The sequence below is a fragment of the Mastomys coucha genome, unplaced genomic scaffold (assembly GCF_008632895.1).
Source record: "Mastomys coucha isolate ucsf_1 unplaced genomic scaffold, UCSF_Mcou_1 pScaffold14, whole genome shotgun sequence".
NCBI classification, from domain to species: Eukaryota; Metazoa; Chordata; class Mammalia; order Rodentia; family Muridae; genus Mastomys; species Mastomys coucha.
Window position 1 is genome coordinate 74,241,200 of NW_022196896.1, and position 25,250 is coordinate 74,266,449.

Below are 25,250 nucleotides of genomic sequence, written 5' to 3' on the forward strand. Positions count from 1 at the left end.
TGTGTGCTGACTGTTGTCACTGTGTGTGCTGACTGTTGTCCCAGTGTGTGCTGACTGCTGTCACTGTGCATGCTGACTGTTGTCCCAGTGTGTGCTGACTGTTGTCCCAGTGTGTGCTGACTGTTGTCACTGTGTGTGCTGACTGCTGTCCCAGTGTGTACTGACTGCTGTCACTGTGTGTGCTGACTGTTGTCCCTGTGTGCTGACTGTTGTCACTGTGTGTGCTGACTGCTGTCACTGTGTGTGCTGTGTGTCACTGTGTGTGCTGACTGTTGTCCCTGTGTGTGCTGACTGTTGTCCCAGTGTGTGCTGACTGCTGTCACTGTGTGTGCTGACTGTTGTCACTGTGTGTGCTGACTGCTGTCCCTGTGTGTGCTGACTGCTGTCCCAGTGTGTGCTGACTGTTGTCACTGTACTTCCCCTCGCTCTGCTCTGTCCATGTTGTTCCAACCTCTCCCCCAAACCCCATTCCCATTCTCATCTTAACCAGTGACATATGCAAAGTATTTACAACAATGTCGGGTTCTCTGTGCTATATGTTAGCTAAGTAGGGCTCAATATCTGAATCTTTTCATTTTTTATTAAAATTTCCTAAATTTCTCCATGTTTTGCCACTTAGTTCAGTCATTTGTACATTATTAAAACCTTTAAGCCCAAAGTGTGATTCAGCTCAAGGGGAGTCCTCAAGGCCTGACACTATTACTGAGGCCATGGAGTCCTTGCATGACTGCTGTCTGAAAAACTCAACAAGCAGCTGAAAGAGTCAGAGGCAGATGTTTGCACCCAATCAATGGACAGAAGCAGCTGACCCCTGTTATTATATTAGGGAAGACTGAAAGAAGCTGAGGAGAAGGGTGATCCTGTAGAAGGATCAGCAGTCTCAATTAAGCTGGACCCCCAAGATCTCTCAAACATTGGACCACCAATCAGGCAGCATACACCAGCTGATATGAGGCCTCCAACACATGTACAGCAGAGGATTTCCGGGTCTGTGTTCATTCAGAGATGATGTACCTAACCCTCAAGAGACTGGAGGCCCCAGGAAGTTTAGAGGTCAGGTGGGGTAGGGGGTGGGGACATCCTCGTGGAGACAGGTGGGTGAGGAGGGGGTATGGGATGTGGAACAGTCAGAGGGTAGGGGGCATGGAAAAAACTTTAAGCCTCTCATTAAGAAAACACTTAAACACCTATGTAATTTCTTATAAAGTTTTGTACTATACATTACGTTTAAAATCTAATAATCATGGCCATAAAAATGTCAGTCAAGGACATCCTTTAGCCTGTACTTATGTCCTTTGTGGTACACACCTGCAAGTTACACTAGATTTACTCTGTGAAGGCACATGTGTTTGTTCTCATCACTGTATTAGGATATGGTCAGCTGACAACATTGCCCAAATCAGACCAACCATACACTTCAAGACAGCCATGAACTCTTACAATTCTGATGAAAATAAAACATGCTATACTGATAATTTCCTCTGCTGTTTTAAGAGTTTTTCCCTTATTCTGTACTTCTAGTTTGCCATATTATAACCAAGAACTCAGAATTATTCTGGAACATATTGCTATGAATTTAAAAACAAAATATCAGGTAGAATTAGTAGCTTTAAGTCAGGCTTCTATTGAGCCCAGATGACTCCAGTTCTCAACTCACAGACCCTGCCTCAGTTCTCCTATATCTAATTATTGCCCCTCATCTTTTAACTAGCACAATTCCATAAGCACTACATAATTATAACCTTTATTATTTACATATCAAGTTAAAATATGACTATAATTCTCAATCTAAGTCCCATCATTTTCCTCCAAAAGATACACTGATTATCAAAACTCTTCAAGTTTCCCTGTGTATCATGATACATACACACATGCACACACCACACACCTATATTGCATATATTTTGTATGTTCTAACAATGTATGCAACATATATTTTTAAAACTCCATTCCATGGCCTGCACAGGGCCAGGCAGTCCAGTCTAGCCTACCCAGGGGACTTCACCTTCTTCCATTCTCCCTGTGCTAATCCCATCAGCCACTGCTTCAGGCCATTCCTCTAAAAGTTTAACCTTTTAAACCTTCAATTGATGGTCTAATTAAAAAATTACTTTGCATTAATGAATAATGGCTTTTATGATGACATTTGATACAAAGATCATTCTATCAGTCACATTTACTTCATTCCACCTCTGTCTGGCTAATCTTACATCAACTTGACACACCAACAAGAAAGGAGGGAACTTCAACAGAGAAAGCTCCATAAGGTCCAACTTCAGGGTATTTTCTTAATAAATGATTGATGGAGAGGGTCCAACTCATTGTGGGTGGTGCCATCCTGGGCTGATGGTCCTGGGTACTATAAGAAAGCAGGCTGAGTAAGCCATGGGAGCAAGCCAGTGAGCAACACCCCTCCATGGCCTCTGCATCAGCTCCTGCCTCCAGGAGGAACCCTGTTTGGGTTCCTGTCTTAATTTCCTTTGATGATGAACAGCAATATGAAAGTATAAGCCAAATCATTTCCTTTTGCTCTTTTGGTCATAGAGTTTTGTTGCAGCAAGAGAAACAGCTCATCCACAGTCCCCCTTGCCCCATACACACACTTTTGGTCCCCTTTTTCTCCCTAATCCCTTTTCTGCTTTTATGTCACGCACATAAGTATGTGCATGTGTCTATATGTATACACAGACATACACATGTACATACATGTACATACATGTGAGTACCACACACAAAATCCAGTAATTCTGAAATGAGGGAGAACTAGAAGAAAAATATTCTGTCTTTTCTACACTGAATATGCCCTAACTAGGGAATCTCATCCTTCTCTCCCTCTGCCCTCCCCCCTTCCCCTCTCTCTCTGTTTTCTACAATAAAGCCCTAAAACCATGGACTGAATCCTTTCATCTAGACTCTCGCAGTGCTGGAACAATGGAGTAGGCCTTCCCCTAAAGAGTTGAGTCTAATCTCCTGCAGGAAAGCCTCCCAGCATTTCCAGCAACCAAATGAGAGATCAAGGACTCTAGCCCAGGAGAGAACCATCCAGCGCCTTCTTCCCATCTCCCTTTTTGACTTTTGGCCCAGGGTCACTGCCACCCTGGGGGCCCCCACCCTTCTCTTCCATGGTGTCCAGCGATGACGTCCTGCAATGCCCAAGAGCTAGAACCTATTGTCCCTGGCCTCTGAGAGGCCCAGGGACCCCGGACTGCTCCCCCCACCCTCAAGGACTGGGGTTATGTTGCTTCCCACAGCCAGACATCCACCTGGAGGTGTGGACAGCGAATGGCAGTCTCCTTTGTCCACTCATCAAGGGTCTCTGAGCTCTGGCAGGACATGGGTCTCTCCCACCCCTTTATTTCCCCACCACCTGGTACCCTACATTAGACCAGAAGTATTTGGTTTTACCTAGCTCCCTGAGCTATCCAGTCTCTAGTTCACGGTCACTCAAGCATTGTGGGGTATGGGTTTCATCTTATAGAAAGGACCTTAAGAAAAATCACACAAGCTTTGTGCTATCATTGTCCCAGCATGTCTTGCAGGCAGAACATCATTGTAGATAGAGGATTTGTCTATGGCTTGGTGTTTATATTTCTCTTGTGAGAACATGCAGAGTTTATTCCTGTACCAAAGATGCTAAACATGGGGTGAAGGCTATATAAGGTTCTATGTAGGCACTGGCTCAACAGCTCCATCTTCAATGAGTTATGTAGGAGCTGTCTTGAGCAATGGGGCCTTGTTGTCAGCATGTGGAGAGCAATCTACAGTCTGGGCAAGAGCCTGGGTTGTTAGGGGATTCTCATGGGTCCCTTTTGGTCAACAACTCATTAGATATACCACAATCCCAGTACTGGAAGCTTCATTTGGTGAAAAGAGATGGTCAGTTGGCCACAGGCCATATGCAGCATAGAAGAAAGGAAGACCAGGATGTGAGTGTTTCAGTCCTGCATTGAGGGGGCAACAGGACGATCATGGGTGGTGGAGGCAGGGAGGGACCTGGAAGCAAGAGAGGAGGGGAAGGAAATAAGAGGGCAGTGTGGAGAACTTTTGGGGCCACTTGGCAGAAATCTGACATTGGGCCAGGACAAGGAAGTAAGGTCAGGCAGGAATCTAATTTTAGGCTAGAACAAAGAAGTAAGCTTCAGGCTAGGGCAGGGAAGTAGGCTCAGATATCTTGGTCATCCTGATAAACCCTTAGAAACAGTGAACAAGGGAGTAATCATGGGACTCTATTTATTGCCTTTCTTGTTCCTTGACTATCTGTGTTTATTCTTGCTTGTTCCTTAACCTAGAACTGACCTTATTACTTGCATGCAATTAAAATGGTATAAAAGCAGTTTGGGAAAAAATAAACCAGCCTCAGCCTCAGAACTGGCTGGGGTCATGCTACAATGTTGTCTAATTGTCTTTTTTCTTTTTAATCCTCACTCCTGCGTAGGAGAACCTGTTGACTGACTGAGCTGGCTTGGTAAGGGTAGTATCAGAAACTGGAGGAGATGTGAGAGAGGTACAGATGGTCAGGAAATAGAACAAAAATATGCATCAAGGTAGATGAGGAAGTGGGGATAGCCACTGGAGGGTCCCAGAAATCAGGGAAACCTGAGGCTCCTTGGACCCAATGGGGATGACTTTAGCTGAAATGCACAGAGGAGGAGGAGAGAGAACCTATAGAGACCCTGGTCGAGGGATGGGGCCACCCACCCATCTCAAAGTTTTTAACCCAGAAATATTCTATGTCCAAAGGAAGAACAGAGACAAAAAAAAAAAAAAATGGAACAGAGACTGAAGGAAGGACCAATTGGGGACTGCCCCACCTAGAGATCCATCATGTCTACAGACAACAAACCCAACAAGAGGTGCTTGCTGTCAGGAACCTACTGTGAAGGTTCCTTGGGAGGTCTGGCTAGCAACTAACCAATGAAGTTGTGGATGCTTAGAGCTAATCATCAGAGTGAGCTCAGGGAACTTGGTAGGGGAGCTGGTGGAAGGACTGGAAGAGCAGAGGGGGATTGCAACCCCATGGGAAGAACAACATAGACTGGCCTGACCACCCAGTTCTCCCAGAGTCTAGACCACCAACCAAGGAGTGTACCTGGAGGGATCCATGGCTCCAGATACACATGTAGCAGAGGATGGCCTTATCTGACAGCAATGGGCGGAGGGGAGGCCCTTGGTCCTAGGGAGGTTTGATGCCCCAGCATAGGGGGATGCTGGAGTGGTGAGGCAGGAGAGTGTGGGTGGGTGGGGGAGTACCCTCATACAGGCAAAGGAGGGGGGGCAGTTGTGGGATGGGGGATTGGTGGAGGGGGTAACCAGGAAGTGGGATATCATTTGAGATGTAAATGAATAGAATGATTAATTTTAAAAAAAGGGGGGGGCAGTCAGTTGAGACTCTCTCCCCATTATTTGGTTATTTCCTTTAGATCGACATCATATATGTATATATTTTAGGAAGTTTCTATTGTATTAAGTTACCATTTAAATGCACCTTAGTGTTAGCTGTCTCTCCTTGTATTCTCTTCTACATCCACTTCTTTCTTCTCCATCTCCACTTGATCAACCCTCTCAAGCACCCACATCCATTCCTATCTATTCTATTTCCCTTTCCTAATGAGATCTATATATTCCTTCGTGTCCAGTCCCTTCCTCTATACCTACACTCTCTAGATTGTAGTGTGGTTATCAATGACTTCACAACTAATATCCACACATAAGTAAATATACATCTTATCTATCTTTCTGCATTTGTGATACCTCCCTCAGGACTTTCCCCCCAATTCTATCAAGTTGCCTGCAAATTTCATGATGACATTTTTTTGATGGCTGAATAATACTTTATTGTATAAATGTACCCCATCTTCTCTATCCATTCTCCTGTTGAGAGACATCCAGGTTGCTTCCAATTTCTAGCTGTTATGACTAGAGCAGCAGTGAACAAAGTTGAGCAAGTGCCTCTGTGGTACGATGGAGGATCCTTCGAGTATATGCCCAGGAATGGTATACACAGATCTTGAGGTAGATCACTTCTCATTTTCCTGAGGAATCACCACACTGATTTCACAATGGCCAAATAAGTTTGCATCCCCACCAGCAATGGAGTATTCCCTTTGTTCCATATCTTTACCAGTATGAGCTAACACTTGGGTTTTAATCTTAGCCATTCTGACAACAGATCTCAAAGTAGTTTTGATATGCATTATCCTGATGGCTAAGGAAATTGAACATTTAAGTATTTCTTAGCCATTTGAGTTTCCTCTGTTGAGAATACTATTTAGATCTGTAACCCATTTTTAAATGAGTTATCTGTTTTACTGGTATCTTGTTTCCTGAGTTCTTTACATATTTTAGATATTAGTATTCTACTAGACATGTACTTGGTAAAAAAAAATCCTTTCCCATTCTGCAGGCTGCCTCTTTGTCCAAATGACAGTGCCCTTTGCCATGTAGATGCTTCTTAGTGTCATGAGGTTGTACTTATTGTTAATGGTTTTACTCATTTTCTCTTTAAAGACCTCTATTACATGCATAAAGGGCATTTTAAGGTCTTTTATATTTCAACTTTATTAGAACACTAAAGGCCTGTTGTGGTAGAGCTGCTGGGCTCTCATGAGATATACTGTCTTGGCTGGTATTAATTGTGGTTTTACATTAGGTGCTGATATGTGGCTTTATCTTTTTTTGGTTGGGTGTTATGTTCCTTGGTTTCTGTTTCTTCTCTGATTCTGAGGAGTATGTTGCCCGTAGGAAAATCTTCTGGGGTTCTGATAGGTGTGGACAGTGGGGATTCTAAGTGAAATGTGTTTCTGGGTATTGGGATATGAGGCTTAGGAATAGGGAAGAGCTATGGAGGGCCTTCACAAGAGGGAGAAAGGCAGAGTGGAGATCTGCTTACTTAGCTCCCTGAGAATGAAAGCAGAGAGTGAAGAGAGGCTACAGCAGGTTTGATACAGAGCTGGAAATAAGACTGGACTTGAAGGAATGGGGAAAAGTGAAGATCTGCAATTAGGTTGCTTGCTTCTCTGGTTAGAGAGGCCTGAGGGTTCCCAGGGAGTGCCTGCTAGGGTTGGAGGCTGGGTGAAAACAATTCACCCAGATCTGTCTGATCCAGTGTAAATGGGGTAAGGAAGGGAAGGAGAGGTGAAGGTTTGCCAGTTTCCATAGCCAGAGTGGCCTGTACGTTCCCAGGGAGGGCCTATAGAAATCGGGGCTGGGAGAAAAGCGAGAAACAGGAGATCTGTGGGGTCCACTACAAATTAAATGGTATAAGGCTTCTGCAGGTACTCTGCTGCAGAGCTGGGATGAGACTGTGTCATTGGATGTAGAGGGATAGAGGGACAGGTGAAGATCTGTACTTGTCCTACCTGATTTCCTGGCAGGAGTGAAGACTTCCAACATAAAAAAGATTTCAAACATTAAATAAGTCTAAAATTTCAATTTTGATAGGAAATATTGAGTTGATGGCCTATTTATTTTATCTTAAAACAAAATATATTCATAGTTTTACCGAAAGCCCTACAAACAATTATCAAATAGCAGAACTGCACTAAAGAACAAAAGAATTTGAACAAAGTGCATAGGATGAGCCTGAAAAGCATTGCTTATGGCAATGTAAAGAATCACCAAAGATCTCTGGAGCACAGAAGCCAACAAGAGGGTTTCACACAACTCTACTCTCCTGGCTTGCTTCTGTCTTCTGGTCCTCCACCCACTGTCCTTCCTCAGTGTCTTCTGTAGGTTTCATCTTCTGCCCCTGGTTAAGAATACTGTGTGTTTAGCCGGGCAGTGGTAGTGCACGCCTTTAATCCCCGCACTTGGGAGGCAGAGGCAGGAGGATTTCTGAGTTCGAGGCCAGCCTGGTCTACAGAGTGAGTTCCAGGACAGCCAGGGCTATACAGAGAAACCCTGTCTTGAAAAACCAAAAAAAAAAAAAAGAAAAAATACTGTGTGCTTAAGAATTTCATCCGAGACTTAGCTCTGTGTATACCACACCCGCACTCCCATATATTCTTATACACAATTGTTTCTATTGACAGTCTTTCTATACAAGGCTTCTCAACAGTAAAACAATGAATTCCTAAAATAAACCAATGAAAGCCGTCATACTCTATTAAACTGCATAGAGTGAATAGGAAAAGGGGTTAAATAATAGTGCTGATGAAAACTACAAATGACCCGGGGGTCACAATTTAAAGCTTCCAGTCAAGCTGTTCCACACCAATAAAGACAGTCACAGTAGGTAATTAATGTGCATAAAAGTAATGCAGAAAGGGCACTGCTTTAATATTGGTACAAGCATAACCCAGGGTGCCAGGATAGAACAGGGGGACCTGGCTATGAGCCACTGAGCCCACCACCAAACAGCCCAGCTGTGAGGACTAGGGATTGGTCAGTCGAGGAAGATGCCCCTGGAAAAGACATTTCCTTTTAATTTCCTTTTTTTTTTAACATTTATTTATTTATTTTATGTATATGACACTGTAGCTGTCTTCAGACACACCAGAAGAGGGCATCCGATCCCATTACAAATGGTTGTAAGCTACCATGTGGTTGCTGGGAATTGAATTCAGGACCTCTGGAAGAGCAGTCAATGCCCTTAACTGCTGAGCCATCTGTCCAGCCCTTGTTTTTAATTTTCTTAAACAGACAATGCAACTACTATTCATAGTACAAATGAACTAAAGGTTTCCTGTTAGCTGAAAAAAATCTCAATTCTATCTGCCCCTTGTCTAGCAAAACCAGCACCAACAAAACCCTGCATATGAACCAAATGATTTTTTCTGCATTAGCCTAACACTATCTCCCCCATTTACTAGCCACTTGTGAGACAGTTCACACACCAGGAGCATGCACACATATGTGCATCTCAAAGTTATACTACCTGCCTGTGCAGCAACCCAAATTTCAAACCCACATATTCAGTAAGACATTTGATTCAGACTAAGTAGCCCCACTAGATAGTCCACAGGCATCTCTCAATGAAGCTCCAAATTCAAATTAGTTCCTGTCCCCCTCCCCATCACTCCATACCCACTCTTCCTCCCACTTCTGAAAGAACAGTGCCATCGCCCACCATGACCCTGACTAGAAGAAACATGGATTCCATCCTGGCCCCTTTTCCCTCCTTGATCTTTCATTATACATCTTATGTCAAGTTTCATCACATCTCTCCTACTCTCTTAAATCTACTCCATTGCCTATTCTTCATTAATTACCTGGACCCTCATATCATTTCACCCAAACCCCTAAAATGGTTTCCTAATAATCTCTTTTCTTTCAACCCTCCTCCCCTCCAATCTGTTCTTTTCACGAGAGAGCTCTCTCTAAAACGTAAAGATGCTCTAGTCAAGCCCCTGCTGAGCACTTAAGTGGCTCTCCAGAAATGACAGCAGGATAAGTTATTCATCTTGTCTTTATGCAAGAGAATGCTAGGACTTCAGAACCTAACCCCTACCTGCTTCACATTCCAAATGTGGGCACACTGCAGTTTCCTCCTGCATCCTCCCTCTCTTGCCCACTGCACATATTATTTTCTTAGAAATCCAAGAGGTTCCCTGCTCCTGCTGTTATGCCACTTACACATATATGAATAGGAACATACCTGCGTGTATATTTCCACATATATATGAAGAAGAAGTTAACGTGGACAAAGGAAAAGACTTCCTGTCTCAAAGAATCAAGTGTCCAAAACTGATGAACCACATCTGGTCCTTCTTGCTGTGTCATCACATGGCTGAGGCCATCAAAGTGAGCAGGTACACACAAGACTAAAATTACAGTCTTAAGTGGGGCTTGATTCTTTTCCTAAAGTTTTAAAATGATTGGAAAAATAAAAAGATCACTGGAGACTTAAAATTCAGATTCAGACAGGGGGAAGAACTGTAGCAAAGGAGGCAGAATTCAACAGTTTCTCAAAAAAAAAAATCTTCAATGTAATTAATAAACTTATTTCATTTTTCAAGTTCCATTAAGCCTTCAGTTTCCACTAAATGATGTTAAAAAAAATTTCAGTTCTTTATTATAATAAGAAAGGGGTTCTTAGCATGTCATCTTCTCAATTGTCAAAAACTTTTTAAAAGTTTTTAAACTTTTAAAAACTGAAAAAGGCTGCTATTACAGCTATCTTAGTAAAAGTTTTACTGCTGTGAAGAGACACCATGACTAAGGCAAGTCTTATAAAGGACAACACTTAACTGGGGCTGGCTTACAGGTTCAGAGGTTCAGTCCATTATCATCAAGGTGAGAGTATGGCAGCATCTAGGCAGGCATGGTACGGGCAGAACTGAGAGTTCTACATCTTCGTCTAAAGGTTACTAGTAGAAGACTGGCTTCCAGGAAGCTACAACAAAGCCCAAACCCACAGTAACACACCTACTCCCAACAAGGGCCACACCCTCTAATAGTGCCACTCCCTGGCTGAGCACATACAAACCATCACAAAAGCTAACAGACCTTTGTAAGGCATTAATGTGACTTTAGAATATTATATATGTCCTACATATATATCTTCATATATCATGACCAAGTATCATTTGACATCAGTTACAACCAACTCATTTACACATAACTGAGCAGAGTCATAACTCCCTGTGGAGGGTCTGTGTGCTAAGGCCACCTAGGCACCCTATTACCTGCCTTTCACACATGCACACACACACACAGGTGAAGGGGGTGGTTCTAATGCTATGGTCTTGTTCCCCAATTGGTTCTTGATGTGTTAGTAAAGGAAGCCAGGGAGCAGTTGCTGAGAGGAAGGTACAGGAGAAACTTCTGGGTCTCAGAAGGAAAAAGGCAGCCACAAGGAAAGAAGGTTTTCTGCCATGCTTTGGAGAGAGAACACAGCATGTGAGGTCTCAGGGGAACCGGGGCCTGTGGCCACTACTACAGGTGGGTGGCCAAGGATGCTTGACAGGGCTAGATGGGATTAGCCACTAAACTTAAGACAGGTGAAGAGACAGCGACAATAAATTGGTAAGGCACACTTTTCCAGGCGGGAGATATCTGCGCCCAGCAATTGTGTCAAGAAGGAAAGTGGTAAAAGAACAAACTGTGTGTGGGTGTGTGTCTTTTTTTTTCTTTTCTTCTCTTTTCTTTTTTTTAGTTTTAGAAAGAGATAGTTTAATCAGGCCAAGAATAGAAGCAGGCTGGAGAGCTGAAACACGAAGGAACTCTAACGACCTCCAGCCCATATTGATCATTTGCACAGCACCCAAGTTTTCCTGTTTGGAAATCTCAGGCTTTTTCTGTATATGATGTTTCATCACATGTAGTTCAAGGCGTAGGGGTAGGTCTTTCTCTGCCATTGATTTCTGCCCTGAGCCTGTCTTTGGTGCCCTATTCTCTGCAACATCAAGGAATCCTCTGATGAGGATTTGTTTTATCCTTTCAATTTTTCTTTTTTCTTTTCTTTTTCTTTTTTTTTTTTAAATACAGGGTCTCACTGTAAAGTCTTGCGGCTAGCCTGGAACTCACAGCAATCCTCCTGCCTTGACCTCCTAAGTATTGGCATCACAGGCATGTGTCACCATGGCTACCTTCTGTGAGATTCTTTTTTTTTTTTTTAATTGATTTAGGTTTTATTGCATTATGATGAGAAAAGATACATAATTTCAATTTATCTGAATTTATTAACATTTAAAAACATATTTTAAGTAAATAGAATTACATCACATTCTTCTTTCTCTTTTGTACCCAACCCCTCCCAGAGACACTCCCCCTTCAATACCTTTCAGGTTTGTTTTGTTTTGTCATATTCTTAAAATTTATAAAATATTGTAACATAATAAAAATGAGTATTATAAAAGTTGTTTGATATAAAGCAACAATCAATTGAACAGTTTTATGTAGATGCTTTTCTAAGCAATACTGTTTTGCTGAAACAATACAGTTTTGCTGAAAATATATAAGTTTTTCTCAATATAAATTTTAAGTAACTCTAAACATTTTAAAATAATATACCACTTTTAGGTTTTTCTTTTTAAATGAACATAAATAGATAAAGTCTTTTTGTTTGTTTGTTTTGTTTTGTTTTTAGTAGAACTTAAAATCTTGACTCTTACTGTGGTATAAGCCCAAAATAAGAACAATTTTTAGACATTGGAGTTCATTGTAATAAGAAGACTGTACTTCAATGACTCTCACATCACCAAAGGATTTTACCTCCATAGTAGCTAAGCTAAGAGTTGACAGTTCTGTTGCCCCAAGGAATGAATTGTAGACATGATTTTTGGATACCGATTTCCTGCTATGGTCAAAACTATTTGATGGGAGTAATTGTCTTCATTCTCAGCCCACAGAGAACAGGTTACATTCATTTAAGAAATAGTGTGTGTATTAAGATGATCTATCCATAAAGTCATTCACCAATGGTTTCAATGAACAATAGTTCTGCTTAGAGGGTGGCACAGACATTAGGTGAGGGTAAGAATTTGGTTCATTGGCTATGAAGATTTTGAAAAGCATTCATCTCAGAGAAAGAGTAACTTATAAAGTCCTCTTCAAACTTGATACAATAGTTACAAACATCAAGCAAAGCATTCAGTCTCACTCTTTGTTCTTCTCTTATAAGCCACCTCCCAAGTTAATTGTCTACCATTTCTTTTGGTTATATGAATAATTCTGAAATTTGTAAGCTGTTCTGAAAATCATACTATAGTGCAAAAACATCAAATAAACAATCCTACTAATAGAGAGGCTGAGTGGTACCCGGCAAGACATTGTCACGTACAAACAAGCTGAAAGTGCATATGGATTGTACAATATTGGACCTATTTCTCCAATTACCAAATTAGAGAGACCACTGGATAATAGCCAACAAATTTCTAATTCCTCATACTTTTGAATTTCAATTGATTAGCATATGTTGGTAATACTAACTTTCATATTACGATATTAAGAAAAAGTAATTGTTACTTCCCGTTATTTTTGTTGTTAGAGGTGGAATTAGGTTTCTGTGGATTTGTTGAAAGATTACTTCCTTGCTTCTTCTAGGGTATAGTTTTGCTCATGTTGATGTTTTCCATCTATTATCCTTTGTAAGGCTGGATTTGTGAAAAGATATCATATAAATTTGGTTTTGTCATAGAATATCTTGTTTTTTCCATCTATGGTAATTGAGAGTTTTGCTGGGTATAGTAGCCTGGGCTGGTATTTGTGTTCTCTTAGGGTCTGAATGATATCTGCCCAGGATCTTCTAGCTTTCATAGCCTCTGGTGGGAAGTTTGGTGTAATTCTGATAGGCCTGCCTTTATAGGTTACTTGACATTTTCCCCTTACAGCTTTTAATATTCTTTCTTTGGTTAGTGCATTTGGTGTTTTGTTTATTATGTGACAGGAGGAATTTCTTTTCTGGTCCAGTCTATTTGGAGTTCTGTAGGCTTCCTGTATGTTTATGGGCATCTCTTTCTTTAGGTTAGGGAAGTTTTCTTCTATAATTTTGTTGATATTTACTGGTCCTTTAAGTTGGAGGTCTTCATTCTCTTCTATACCTATTATCCTTAGGTTTGGCTTTCTCATTGTGTCCTGGATTTCCTGGATATCTTGGGTTAGAAGCTTTTTGCTTTTTGCATTTTCTTTGACTGTTATGTCAATGTTTTCTATGGTATCTTCTGCCCCTGAGATTCTCTCTTCTATCTCTTGTATTCTGTTGGTGATGCTTGCAACTGACTCCTGATCTCCTTCCTAGGTTTTCTATCTCCATGGTTGTTTCCCTTTTTGATTTCTTTATTGTTTTTAGTTCAATTTTTATATCCTGGATGGTTTTGTTCGTTTTCTTCACCTGTTTGATTGTGTTTTCCTATAGTTCTTTAGGGGATTTTTGTGTTTCCACTTGAAGGGCTTCTAGCTGTTTATCTGAGTTCTCATGTATATCTTTGAGGGAGTTATTTATGTCCTTTTTTTTTTTTTAAATTTATGTCCTTCTTAAAGTCCTGTATCCTCATCATGAGAAGTGATTTTAGATCTGAATCTTGCTTTTACAGTGTGATGGTGTGTCCAGGACTTGCTATGATTGGAGAACTGGGCTCTAATGATGCCAAGTAACCTTGGTTTCTGTTGTTTATGTTCTTATGCTTGCCTCCTACATGGTGGAAGGAGAGAACCACACACGTCCCACACGCTGGCCTCTGGCCTCTCCTGCTCACCATGGTACCCTCGCCCCTCTCCCCAAACATAAATAGATGTTTTTATAGGTGCCCTTCTCATACCCACAATACCTTTCCAGGGTCAGTTCAATCACTATCTTTTCCACTCAGCTCCTTGTCTGCCCTGCAGCTCCATTCTGACCCCTCTTTCAGCAAAGACTAGAATTGTTACAGTCAGCAGCAGATAATCACTTATTCTGTGATTATTTCGTGTTTTCTCCAGTTTCATAGCAAGTAATTCAAAGGATATCTTAGTCTTCATAATAGCATAAACACCGAATAGCACACCTGTCAACTGACAGGAACTCCCCCCGACTTTTTTTTAGGAACCACCAAACTGGGTCTGGTGGCATATACCTGCAATCCCAACACTTGGAAGTTAAAAGCAAGTGAACCAAGAGACTGAAAGGTGCAGAGCAAAGACTTTGTCTTGAAAAATAAAATAACATTCCAGCACTTCCATGAATGTGAAATGCTATGAAACAAGTCAGTAAGCCACCTCCACACTATCGAAGGTTGAACATATTTTTTTCCCAACACTACTGGAAGCCCTGCTAATGTATAAGTAGGAAAGGGGGCAATAGAGCGGATGGTGGTGTATACCTGCAATTCCAGCCAGTACTTGGGATGCAGAGACAGGAACAACTTGAGCTCAAAGCTGTCCCAGGGCACATGACAAGTTCATGGCTTGCCTGAGCTACACATCAAAGCCCTGCCTCAAAAAACAAGGGATAGGGATGAAGCTAAATGGTAAAACATATGGTCCTGAGTTTTATGCCCAATACTCAAAAAGAGGGGAAAGTTTTACACGTAAACAAAACAGTGCAAGCAGAACTAGGGAGAGGGCTCAGTGGGCAAAGCCTTCACATGCAGGCATGACAATATGTAAGAATCCCCAAAACTCACAGAAAGCAACCTAGGAGGAGACAGGTGCAAAACCAGGAGAATCTCTGAAATTTGCAGGCAAAGTGGCCTGACATACACAGCAGAAAAACAAGAAGCTTGGCTCAAAGAAGGCAGAGGTGAAGGCTGACAAACAAGACTGACCTCTGACCTCTACCCATGCATCATGGCATATGCATGCCCATATACTCTCTTAAATGTTACCCCCATACACCACACACACACACACACACACACACACACACACACACACAAATAAGTTTCTGTTGCTTAAAAAAGTTTGCTAACTACAAAGATTAAAATACATTATAGCGTAATTAAGAACATAAAGAATATTTGTTTGGGGTTAAAGAGTCTAAAGTGCTCCAATCCAATACAATTTACATCCTAACCCCCCCCAAATCTAACTGAAATGAACATATGTTCCAGTGAGTTATATTATATTACACTCACTGTCTCATTTTTATGAAATAATCATTATTTTACTACAACTCATTTATACAATGAAAATAACAAAAGGTCCACTTACCCCACCCATTGTGATACCATCAATAAGGGCAACATATGGTTTCTGACAACATGCTAGAAGAAAGCAAGCTTTGGTTAGAATATCTAAAACATAACCTCTTTCCAAAAGTCATACTATGCATACCCTAATTTACTTAGATAATGTTTAAAGAAATATCAAGACTATTACATGGTTTGTAATGTCATGATATTTAAACATCAAATCACATGCAATCGTGGTAAAAATACTCAACATTTAACAACTCAGTCTTGAGTCAGAAACAAATACAAGTTTTGTATTATTTGGCAATTAAGAAAAATAACTAACATCTACCTTATAGGTCACATACTCAGCCGTGCTTTAAAGAACATGTCTGCTTTCTATATAATGATAGCCTCTGGAGACACACAGAGAAGGACATCGAAGAAGAACAAACCCAGAATGGAAGGGATCAGACCCAGAGTCCAGTCTCACTTTACTATAAGTGAAGAGGCAACTCAACAGGCACTGAGTGATAGACAAGTGACTTATATATGACACACACATATTAGATAAAAGTGTTTCATATATGTCATACATAAATGTGTCTTCATCTATAAGATAACATATGTCCTTAGATATCCCTGTTTGAAAAAGATTCTATTAATCACATAAACATTTACTGTCTCTATTTCTTTTTATAGGATTTCTTCTCAGCAATGTGGCAGAACATAATAAAAACATAAAGTACAAGGTTTTTGTCACAGTTTACTAACAATACTATGCCTGGTGACTGTAGCGAGAATATCTTGTGTCTGAATGGATATGCCACCTGTTAATAATAAAACTGATGGCCTATGGCTTAAGTAGGAAATAGGAGATAGGACATCTGAGAGGCAGAAAGAATTCTGGGAGAGTACCCAGCACAAATTTGCCTAGAATTATGTCATGAAATGAACATATGGTACCTGGGCACTGGTAACCAGCCACGTGGCAGAATGTAGAGTAGAATATAGGAGTTATTTTAAGTTATAATGTAATCAGAGAATAGTTTAGCTATATGGCCAAGGTGTTTGTATCTATATTTTGAGTCTGAACCTCATTTCTGAGAGTACAGGGCTGGGAGGAAGAACCAGACCTAACTTCTACTGGTGAAGACCAAGACAAACCTGCATTCTGACCCATCTGGAAATCCCCAAAGTATTCACAGACAAAGCACAGCTCAGACTTCACACTCACAAGGTCTACATGTGAAGTTCCTTAGAAGCTACAAAACAAAGTATTGATTGTGGTAGAGATATAGACACTCACTCCACATCAGCTACTATAGACATGCATATTTCAAATATAAACCATTAAGCAATAACTAATGCAGCACATTAAGCCAGAGTCTGCCAAATTCCTTGTTGACTCTAATGTCACAATATATAGAATTTTTACCTTTTGATTTTCTCTATATATACACCTTTCCTCTATATATACTTTTAATATTTTACCAAATATATCTACATATTACCTAAATGTTTTTTTTATTTTCTTTTTATTTCACGAAAAAAAAAAAAGAGTACTTATTAGTCACATGGAACCATTTCTATCAAAATTATAATTTATCAATGTTGGAGATTGGCTTTAATGCTTTGATTCAATTGTGAAATCTGCATGTCCAAACACTGAAGGTTCTCGTCCCCAATTGTTTTTTGATTGATCAATAAAGACTTCAGTGGCCAATGGCTGGGCAAAGAGAGATGGTACTGGACCTTTAGAGTTGTGGGGGTTAGGACAGCAGAAAGGAAGAGATCACCTTGACTGGGTGTGGGGGTGGGGACGACCGGATCAGATTTAGAGCTGCAGAGGGAAGATCATCCAAAATGTAGGTGAGAAGGAATGCAGGCCCCAGAATGGCTGCTCAGAAGCAGCTTAGGCAGCTAAGACAGGGGCAGCCCAGAGGGAACAGGGCAGATGAGACAGATCATAGATTTACAGGGAGCTGAGTCAGGAGTACCAGAGGGAAATCTATGATAGCAGGGCAGCTATCATAGATTAAAACTGCCCAGCCTTGAGACAGTCACAGCATACTAAAGATTAACTGAGGGGTGTGTGTGTGTGTGTGTGTGTGTGTGTGTGTGTGTGTGTGTGTGCTTGCGCACGTGCGTGTGTGTCTTTCATTCGCAGATCCAAAGAGTTGCTGGGCGGGTGGCTGGAAGCACAACCAGCCAGGAGCATAAAGTGGAGCAGCTGAAACCTCACACAACATACCCACATTTAAAATTCAGTTTCTTGGTTACATTAGTCACATTTCAAAAGTTCAGTGGCTCTTGAAACGGACCGCACACATGCAGCTGCACAACTTTTTAATCTTCTAAAAACAATTGAGCATTTATGGTATTACACTGTAAGTTATAACTCCACAAAGACTCATGCAAAGACTACTATGAAAGCAGTCAGCTCTCCTTGATAATGTGGAACAAGCTGCTGTCTTTCCAGTCTGAACTTGCATAGCTGCTAACCAGCTATGCTTACTTGCTTTCTCAGAGTCACTCATTCTTATATATTCGGTCCTCTTCCAGACATCTGTCTGTCTGTCTATCTGTCTGCCTGTCATCTCAAGCCTAGGGATTGAATTTGAGGCCTCGTGATTACATATTCCCAGGTTTCTATAGAAATTTTTGTATAACTAGGCAAAACAATTCTTAAGTTAAAAGAATTAACTTCCAAGGGTAGTCAAGACAAAAGATGTATATAAAAAAAGAGTCTTCTGGGAAATTCTGGAAGCAAAGTTATATAACATATCCATTCCATATTTATTTCTAAATAAGCAACAATTATCACTAGAGTACAAAATGCAATGGCTCAACCATCTCTATCAGTAAAAACTAGAAAGTGCCTCTTATGTATAAATGTAGACTAGTTAGCACGGGAATATTGACAATAATGGACAGCACAGAAGTACCCGAGTCAACACCAATCCTGAACAGTGAACTGTGACTAAGCTGGAAAACCACAAAGGGGGATGAACCATAACTTTAGAAATGTATTGTTCTTATAACATTATCCAAAATCAGAATATTGCTACTATGTCTAGATTTACGGATATAAATGTACTAATATAACTTTTCAAAACATGTTTGGCTAAAGTAAATGTCATTTCACTTGCACAGAAACCTAGAACTCTGACTCGAGAAATTTCCACTCCCGAGTTCCCAGAGAAATAGAAAATGCTATTTTACTTTTGTTTAGAAACTTGGGGCCTAAGTTTTCTTGTCTTCAGAAAAAGCTAACTAAATGATAAAGAATCCATATTTTCACAGTGATGTTAGACAAATAGAATATAGTTATTCTATAACAAAGAAAACAATTTTATCAGTATGGTCGGTATGAATGTTTCCATAAAGAGTGCCTAATTGGTTGCATTTTAACAGACTACAGTGCCATCTCACGTCTGGATTCCACATTCAAAGCTCAGAGCAGATCATACACATACCAATGGCGTTGTTCAGGATGTATTCTTCTCTGAAGAAATCTTGACTCAAATTCTGTTTCACCTTTTTAGCTTCTGAGATTGCTAAGGAAGAAAAGAGAAGAAAATGAAGGCAAGAGCAACTACAAATCATAAAGAGGGCTTCCAGTCAGTACAGTCTCAGATGTAAAAAACCTTGGAATCATTAAGTGCTGAAAGTAGGGGAACTTTCAGATGGCTTTAATGTTTGAGGTTACCCATGTTGGTGACACAATTACCCTTTGGCAAAGACCCATGATCCAATGTCAAATTTTCAAAGAAAAGTTCTTCTTTTACTTATTGTAAGCACACACACACACACACACACACACACACACGCACACACGTGTGTATGTGCACACAACCTGATTTTTCACCCACAGTTTCTGGCACCTTAAATCCCTCTTCAAAGTAGGTTACAAACACTAGAACCTCTCTACTCAAAGCAGACCACAGTCTCTGTTCTTCCCCTCCCACTACTGAGAGCTGGTTATAGAGACATTCTGACCTGGATCACAAGACCCTTATTGGAAGAGTCCTGTTCCAGACCTCAGAGGAAAAAATGGGAAGAGAAAGCGATGCCCCACTTGGTTATTTGCATTAGCTTTCACTAATCACATTTCTGCATGTTCTTCTAAGTTTAACTCATGCTGACACAATGAAGTCTTCAGAAAATCCAAAGGCTCCAGAACAATTACAGATAATTTATTAAGAGAATATATCCTGAACAATGTCATTGGTCTATGTTTGTGCTTCGCTCTGAGCTCTGAAATTCGAGATTCCATAGATCACCATGAAGAGTTCCACACAGCCAAAAGATCATGGAAGTTCCACAGCCACTTCCCTGTACCTTATCCGATGCTTGTATCGTTTAAAAGAGGACAGTCATGGTGTATCACTCCAAATTCTGTGGCCACTGGAGCATACTAACTGACCCAGGCACCAAAATCCAGAGATGCCTAAGTTTCTTGGAGGAGACAGTATCATACTGTGCACTGTGAGTCTCCTCTCGGTGATCTGTAACACCCAGCCTAAACTGTTGCCACAGGGTATTGAGGGGAGAATGAGAAGAAAAAAAGGTTTTGCCTGTTTGGTACAAATTTTTTCCCTAATATTTGCCATCTACAGTAGGTTGAATCCATAAGGCAGAATGTCAGACACCAAGGGCCAACTATCCTCTCCTAAGAAAGATCTGTTGTGACTGTGCTATTATAATGCAAACGAGGGGTACTTTCCAGAAGGGGGAGCCCTTCTCTGTTCTCCTCTGTTGAGCTAGGTTGAGCTAGAAGCTTACCTAGCAACTCTAAGACTCTAACTTTACCCCCAAAGTTTCTCAGGGTTCCTTCTACTTTCATCTTAAGCTAATTTTATATAAATCAACTAGTTACATATAAATTAAAAATTAATTTACATTCACCTTTAAAGTATCTACTTATTGTAGAATTTTCTAAAACTCACATGCATTGTTTTGCACATGTACACTAGAATAATTATGGAATTTCTACTGTGTTTCTAAAAAAAGACTATAGAGTTAGTCCTGGGTGGGGTTTATATTAGAAATGTCCCAAATCGGCTCAGTTATCTGAACACTTGGCCATGGCTTGTGGTGCTGTTTGGGAGGGGGGGTCTGGGAGTTATAATCTTTCTGAAGAAACTATGTCACTGGGGCAAGCATTGAGGGTTCATATCTTCACCCCACTTAAACATAACCCAGCTCTCTCAGTGCCCTGCACTGGCTGCCTACTACCATTCTTCCCCTGCCTCAGGCACTCCCCTGGAACCATAGGCTAAACATAAGATAAGCCCTTCCTCCTAGAAGTTGTTTTGGTAACAGGGTTTCGTCACAGAGCAGGGACTCAAACTAGGACAACTCATTTTCAAAAACTGCTCACAACTCAAAGCAGCTAGCCTCAATCAATACACTATGTGTTCCAATGTGGAAACTGACAAGATTGTAAGCCCCACTCTAAAGAAAAGGCCCCCTTGGGAAAATGAACAATGATTGTACAATATTCATGGTACACTCATTAAGAGATAGAGCACAGATATGTATGAGACCCAGGTTTGGCTCTTAGTGTGCATGTAGTTATACATATGTATACACACACACACACACACACACACCACAAGCACACTACACACAAGTACAACACACAGGCACAGGCATTTGGTGAGCACACAGATGTAGGCAAAGGCATACAGGTACATACACAGTCATAGGCACACAGACACACATGTGCCACACATACACGTACATTTACACAAAGTCTCACACACACAGTATCTCATACACACACATATACAGATACACAGGAACGTGCACACACACAGTCTCACACACATAGTTATAGACATACAGATGCACACACACATTTCATATCACATGTGTATACATTTACAGGTATTCCAGCATTCATATACACAGTCCTAAGTACACAGGCACTCACACATACACACAGTCACACACATGCACACACAGGCACAGATGCATAATGCATAAATACCCAGAGAATTCATGATGCAAGCAAAACCACAATTCAGTTCACACATGGCTTTAAGCAATTGAGTTTTCCACTATGAAGCAATTTTAACTTTCAGTTGCTTTGGACTGAGTGAGCGTGTGAATCTGATCCTGGAGCTGCTACATGCTTTTCCTTCCTACTCATAACGCAATGGTTTACAGAAACTTATAAATTTTGTGAACAAAGGTTGTCTTTTAATAATTAAACAAATTCATAAATAATTTCAAAATTAAGTAAAATTACAACAAACACAAGGGAAAAACCCCTTGCCGTAACAACTCCGTAAGAAGCAACATACTGTAAACATTCCTTTCAACGGACAACCAGCAGTGACAGCAATGAGTTCATAACGCTCATCATGGGAACAAACATTTATTATCTTAGCTAGCTAAATACGTAAACTGAATTGAGCAATAATAAAAAGAAAAGAGCAAATTTTCATTTCTGTGTGTTTAATCACATAGCAGCATTACACAATAGACTCTAACCCTAACTCTGTTCACACCAGGTACCTGCTCTGAACTGTGAGACTCTAACCCTAACTCTGTTCACACCAGGTACCTGCTCTGAACTGTGAGGTAGGGAAGTAATGGAGTCTGCACACAGCAGGTTTGGAAAACAGTAAGTCCTTCACACGGCAGTGACATTGGTGATGCTAGGGGTAGGGCACATGCCACAAGGGAAGGACAAAAGATCTAAACTTCAGCACTGGACATCTGTAGTAAAATGAAATCCCCATTCGAAGGGTGACAAATTCTCCATGTTTTAAACTTTCACTTGCAAAAAATTGTTAACATACACCAAACAATTCTAAAAAGCAAACTAAACAAAAATCATCTCCAGCCTTTCCATATTTATTAGTTGTAGTGAGGTAGCAGTTTGCAGCGGGCAGGCGTCCTACCTTTGATGTCCCCTCCAGCACAGAAGGCCTTTCCCCCAGCTCCTTTTATGATGATCAGGAATGTGTCAGGGTCTTGCTCCCACTTCTATCCAAACATAAAAGATGATAATGGCTTTTGAGAGCATAGTAAATACAAGCTCAGTTAAGATACATTCATATGCATACGTGTGTACAGATGTGGTCTTCATAAAACACATGCAGAGGAATGGGTCCCACCAATTTCATTTCATTTCATTTTCTTAGTACAGCCTGGAACATATCCCAGAAATATCTATCAGAGCTTTAAGATAAGATAAACAAATAAGTGCCTAATGGCACTGTGTCATATACATTTATGAGTCTAGGGAACAAATCAACCCAAAGAATGCTGCTATGTTGTGGACTAATAACCTTTCTCCCATGCAAGACAGGTCTCTGTTATTAAAAAAAAAAAAAAAAAAGTTCTTACACGGGCAAGTTTTTACAAAGTTTTTTAAATTTGAGGGTGATAAGAATTTTGTGAGGTCAAGTAATAAAGTCAGCACAATAAGAGTATGGGGTGCACCAGTGGCAGAGAGACAGACCATCATTCTCATTTTCTCCCAGCTGAGGAATGCTGGGGTACAGAGATTATCATGCCCATCCCACAGAGTTAATATGCAGAAATCCAAGGTTTTAATACATGCCTGACTTTTAGCCCTATACTTTTTTAATGACCCAAGCATTTCACTTTAAAAACCTACCTAAGGATCTAAGGATGGCTAAGAAATATAAAGAACGAGAGGCCGGGAGGAATAAGGAAGGTCAAGCAGCAGAGGAAGGAGGAGCTGGCCAAGCAATGTAAACCAGCAGACTTCTGGGGCATGGAGGTGCACACTCCAGTCCCAGCAAGGAGGAGGCACGGGCAAGAAGATTTTGAGTCCAGTCTGGGCTGCCTAGCTAGACTCTGTCCCAAAATGAAGAAGCAGATCAGACTGGTATGTTAGGTCTCAAACCCAAGACAAATGACTAACTGAGATGCCTATTGAACTTACAAATGAGGACCTGACTGCCATGTTCTCCCAGCATTCTTCAGTCCTGTTACAGGGTGTGGCTGGTATACTCTGTCCACTAACCTAAACTTCTCTAGACTAGGCCCTGGACTGTCCTTCCTCCAGCTGCCCTTTCCTATATAATGCAGCCATTGTGGTTACTCTTCCCATTTTTGTCTCCCCTTTACTCTGCTAGTCTCCTGGACTCTCCCAAATATCCTGCCTGTGGCTCTGATATTCCATTCACCTACAGTAAGCCTTCTTGTCCACCACACCTAGGGGCAGTCATGTACTTCCTTTTTCTTTCTTCTTTTCATTCAGTACACTGATCTCTAGGAACTGTCAGCATCACTGTCTAAAAGGTCAGTGAGAGGAAGACGTGGCATAACACAAAGAGAAATATGTGAGTGCTATGTGAAGGAAAAGGTGTCTCCTAAGATAGTAAGTGGAGTAGATTCCACAGGGAAGCATCATTCATTGGTGCTGATGCTGCAGAGTCCCACAGTGAAACTCCAGGCATGTTCTCCTACAGTGGACTTCAGAGGCTTGACATGATGCATTATAGACCTTTAGCTGTGGATAGATCTGCCGGATCATATTCAGACTCAGCGCGTTGAGGAACTTGGGTCTGTTGAGCGTTATGACCCCTGCACAGCCTCTCCTCTCCAGCAGCACTTCTGCAGCTTCTGTGTGCACGGACATCCTCTAAGTGAACAAAGAATAACTCCATTGAGTTTCATCATACATCCACAGCAAAACACACACCAAGTGCATATCTTTCAAGCAGTAACTAGAGAAATGGCTACCTAGAGATGCCTAACAAAGGTTTCTCAGATTAAACAGATGGAGGAGTTTCCAAGCAAACCATGCACACCTCCTAAATTTTTAATATTTTATTTCTAAGTGGATTGAATCAACTAATCTACAATAAAGCCTTTCCTAGAGCTCCCTGGACTATGAAATACTCTTAAATCTTGTAGTTTGTTACAAATTTCAAATTCTACACTAAGTGCTTTCAAAAAGGAGGGAGTAAATAATCTTACTATATACTAGCTACTGATGACTTGAGTAAGATAGCATCTAGCCTGAGCTTACACAGACAATCTTACTATATACTAGCTACTGACGACTTGAGTAAGACAGCATCTGGCCTGAGCTTAGACAATCTTACTATATACTAGCTACTGACGACTTGAGTAAGACAGCATCTGGCCTGAGCTTACACAGACACGGGAGGGAGGTGATAGACTAGCTACTGACAACTTGAATAAGATAGCATCTGGCCTGAGCTTTGACAGACATGGGGGAGGTGAGAATTCTAGGTAGGACAATGGCCAGGTACTAACCATAAACATAGGTATCTGGAAATAATAAGATGGTAAACATGAGTGAAACAAAGGCTGGACAAGAAAATGCTCAATGGGAGTACAGACAGACAAACAGCAAGGCCAGGTCACAAAGTGTCAGGTTTGCTTGCTCTTTTGTTTTTTTTTTTTTTGTATTCATTTTATTTCTATGGGTGCACTGTAGCTGTGTTCAGACACAACAAGAGGGCAGCAAAAACCACCTCAGAGAACTGAGAGCCACCATGTGGTATCTTTGAAACCACTGAGCCATCGGTCCAGCACAAGTTTGCATGTTCTGTATTGGAAAGATGCTGTCTACACACTAGCTGTAGTGGCTATTCCTGGTTGTCAACTTGACTGTATTTGTAATGAACTGCAATCCAGAATTAGAAGGCTCACCTGGCTCTAATCTGGAGGCTGAGAGATAACAAGTTTCCGACCTGAATCTTG

The 25,250-nt window shown here is 41.0% G+C and overlaps 1 protein-coding gene across 4 annotated transcripts in view; it reads right to left on the reverse strand.

Annotated features, from left to right (window-relative positions):
- Hibch (3-hydroxyisobutyryl-CoA hydrolase) overlaps positions 1–25,250 on the reverse strand; it is a 70,489-nt gene that overhangs the window by 33,544 nt on the left and 11,695 nt on the right. For 3 of the 4 annotated variants that reach the window (XM_031367413.1, XM_031367412.1, XM_031367414.1), the window contains exons 3-6: positions 24,022–24,159; positions 22,445–22,529; positions 19,007–19,087; positions 15,568–15,620 (exon numbers count right to left, since the gene is read on the reverse strand). In XM_031367413.1, coding sequence (XP_031223273.1) covers positions 15,568–15,620; positions 19,007–19,087; positions 22,445–22,529; positions 24,022–24,159 — 357 coding nt within the window. The remainder of the gene's footprint in view (positions 1–15,567; positions 15,621–19,006; positions 19,088–22,444; positions 22,530–24,021; positions 24,160–25,250) is intronic. The other variant, XM_031367415.1, reaches the window with a different exon arrangement.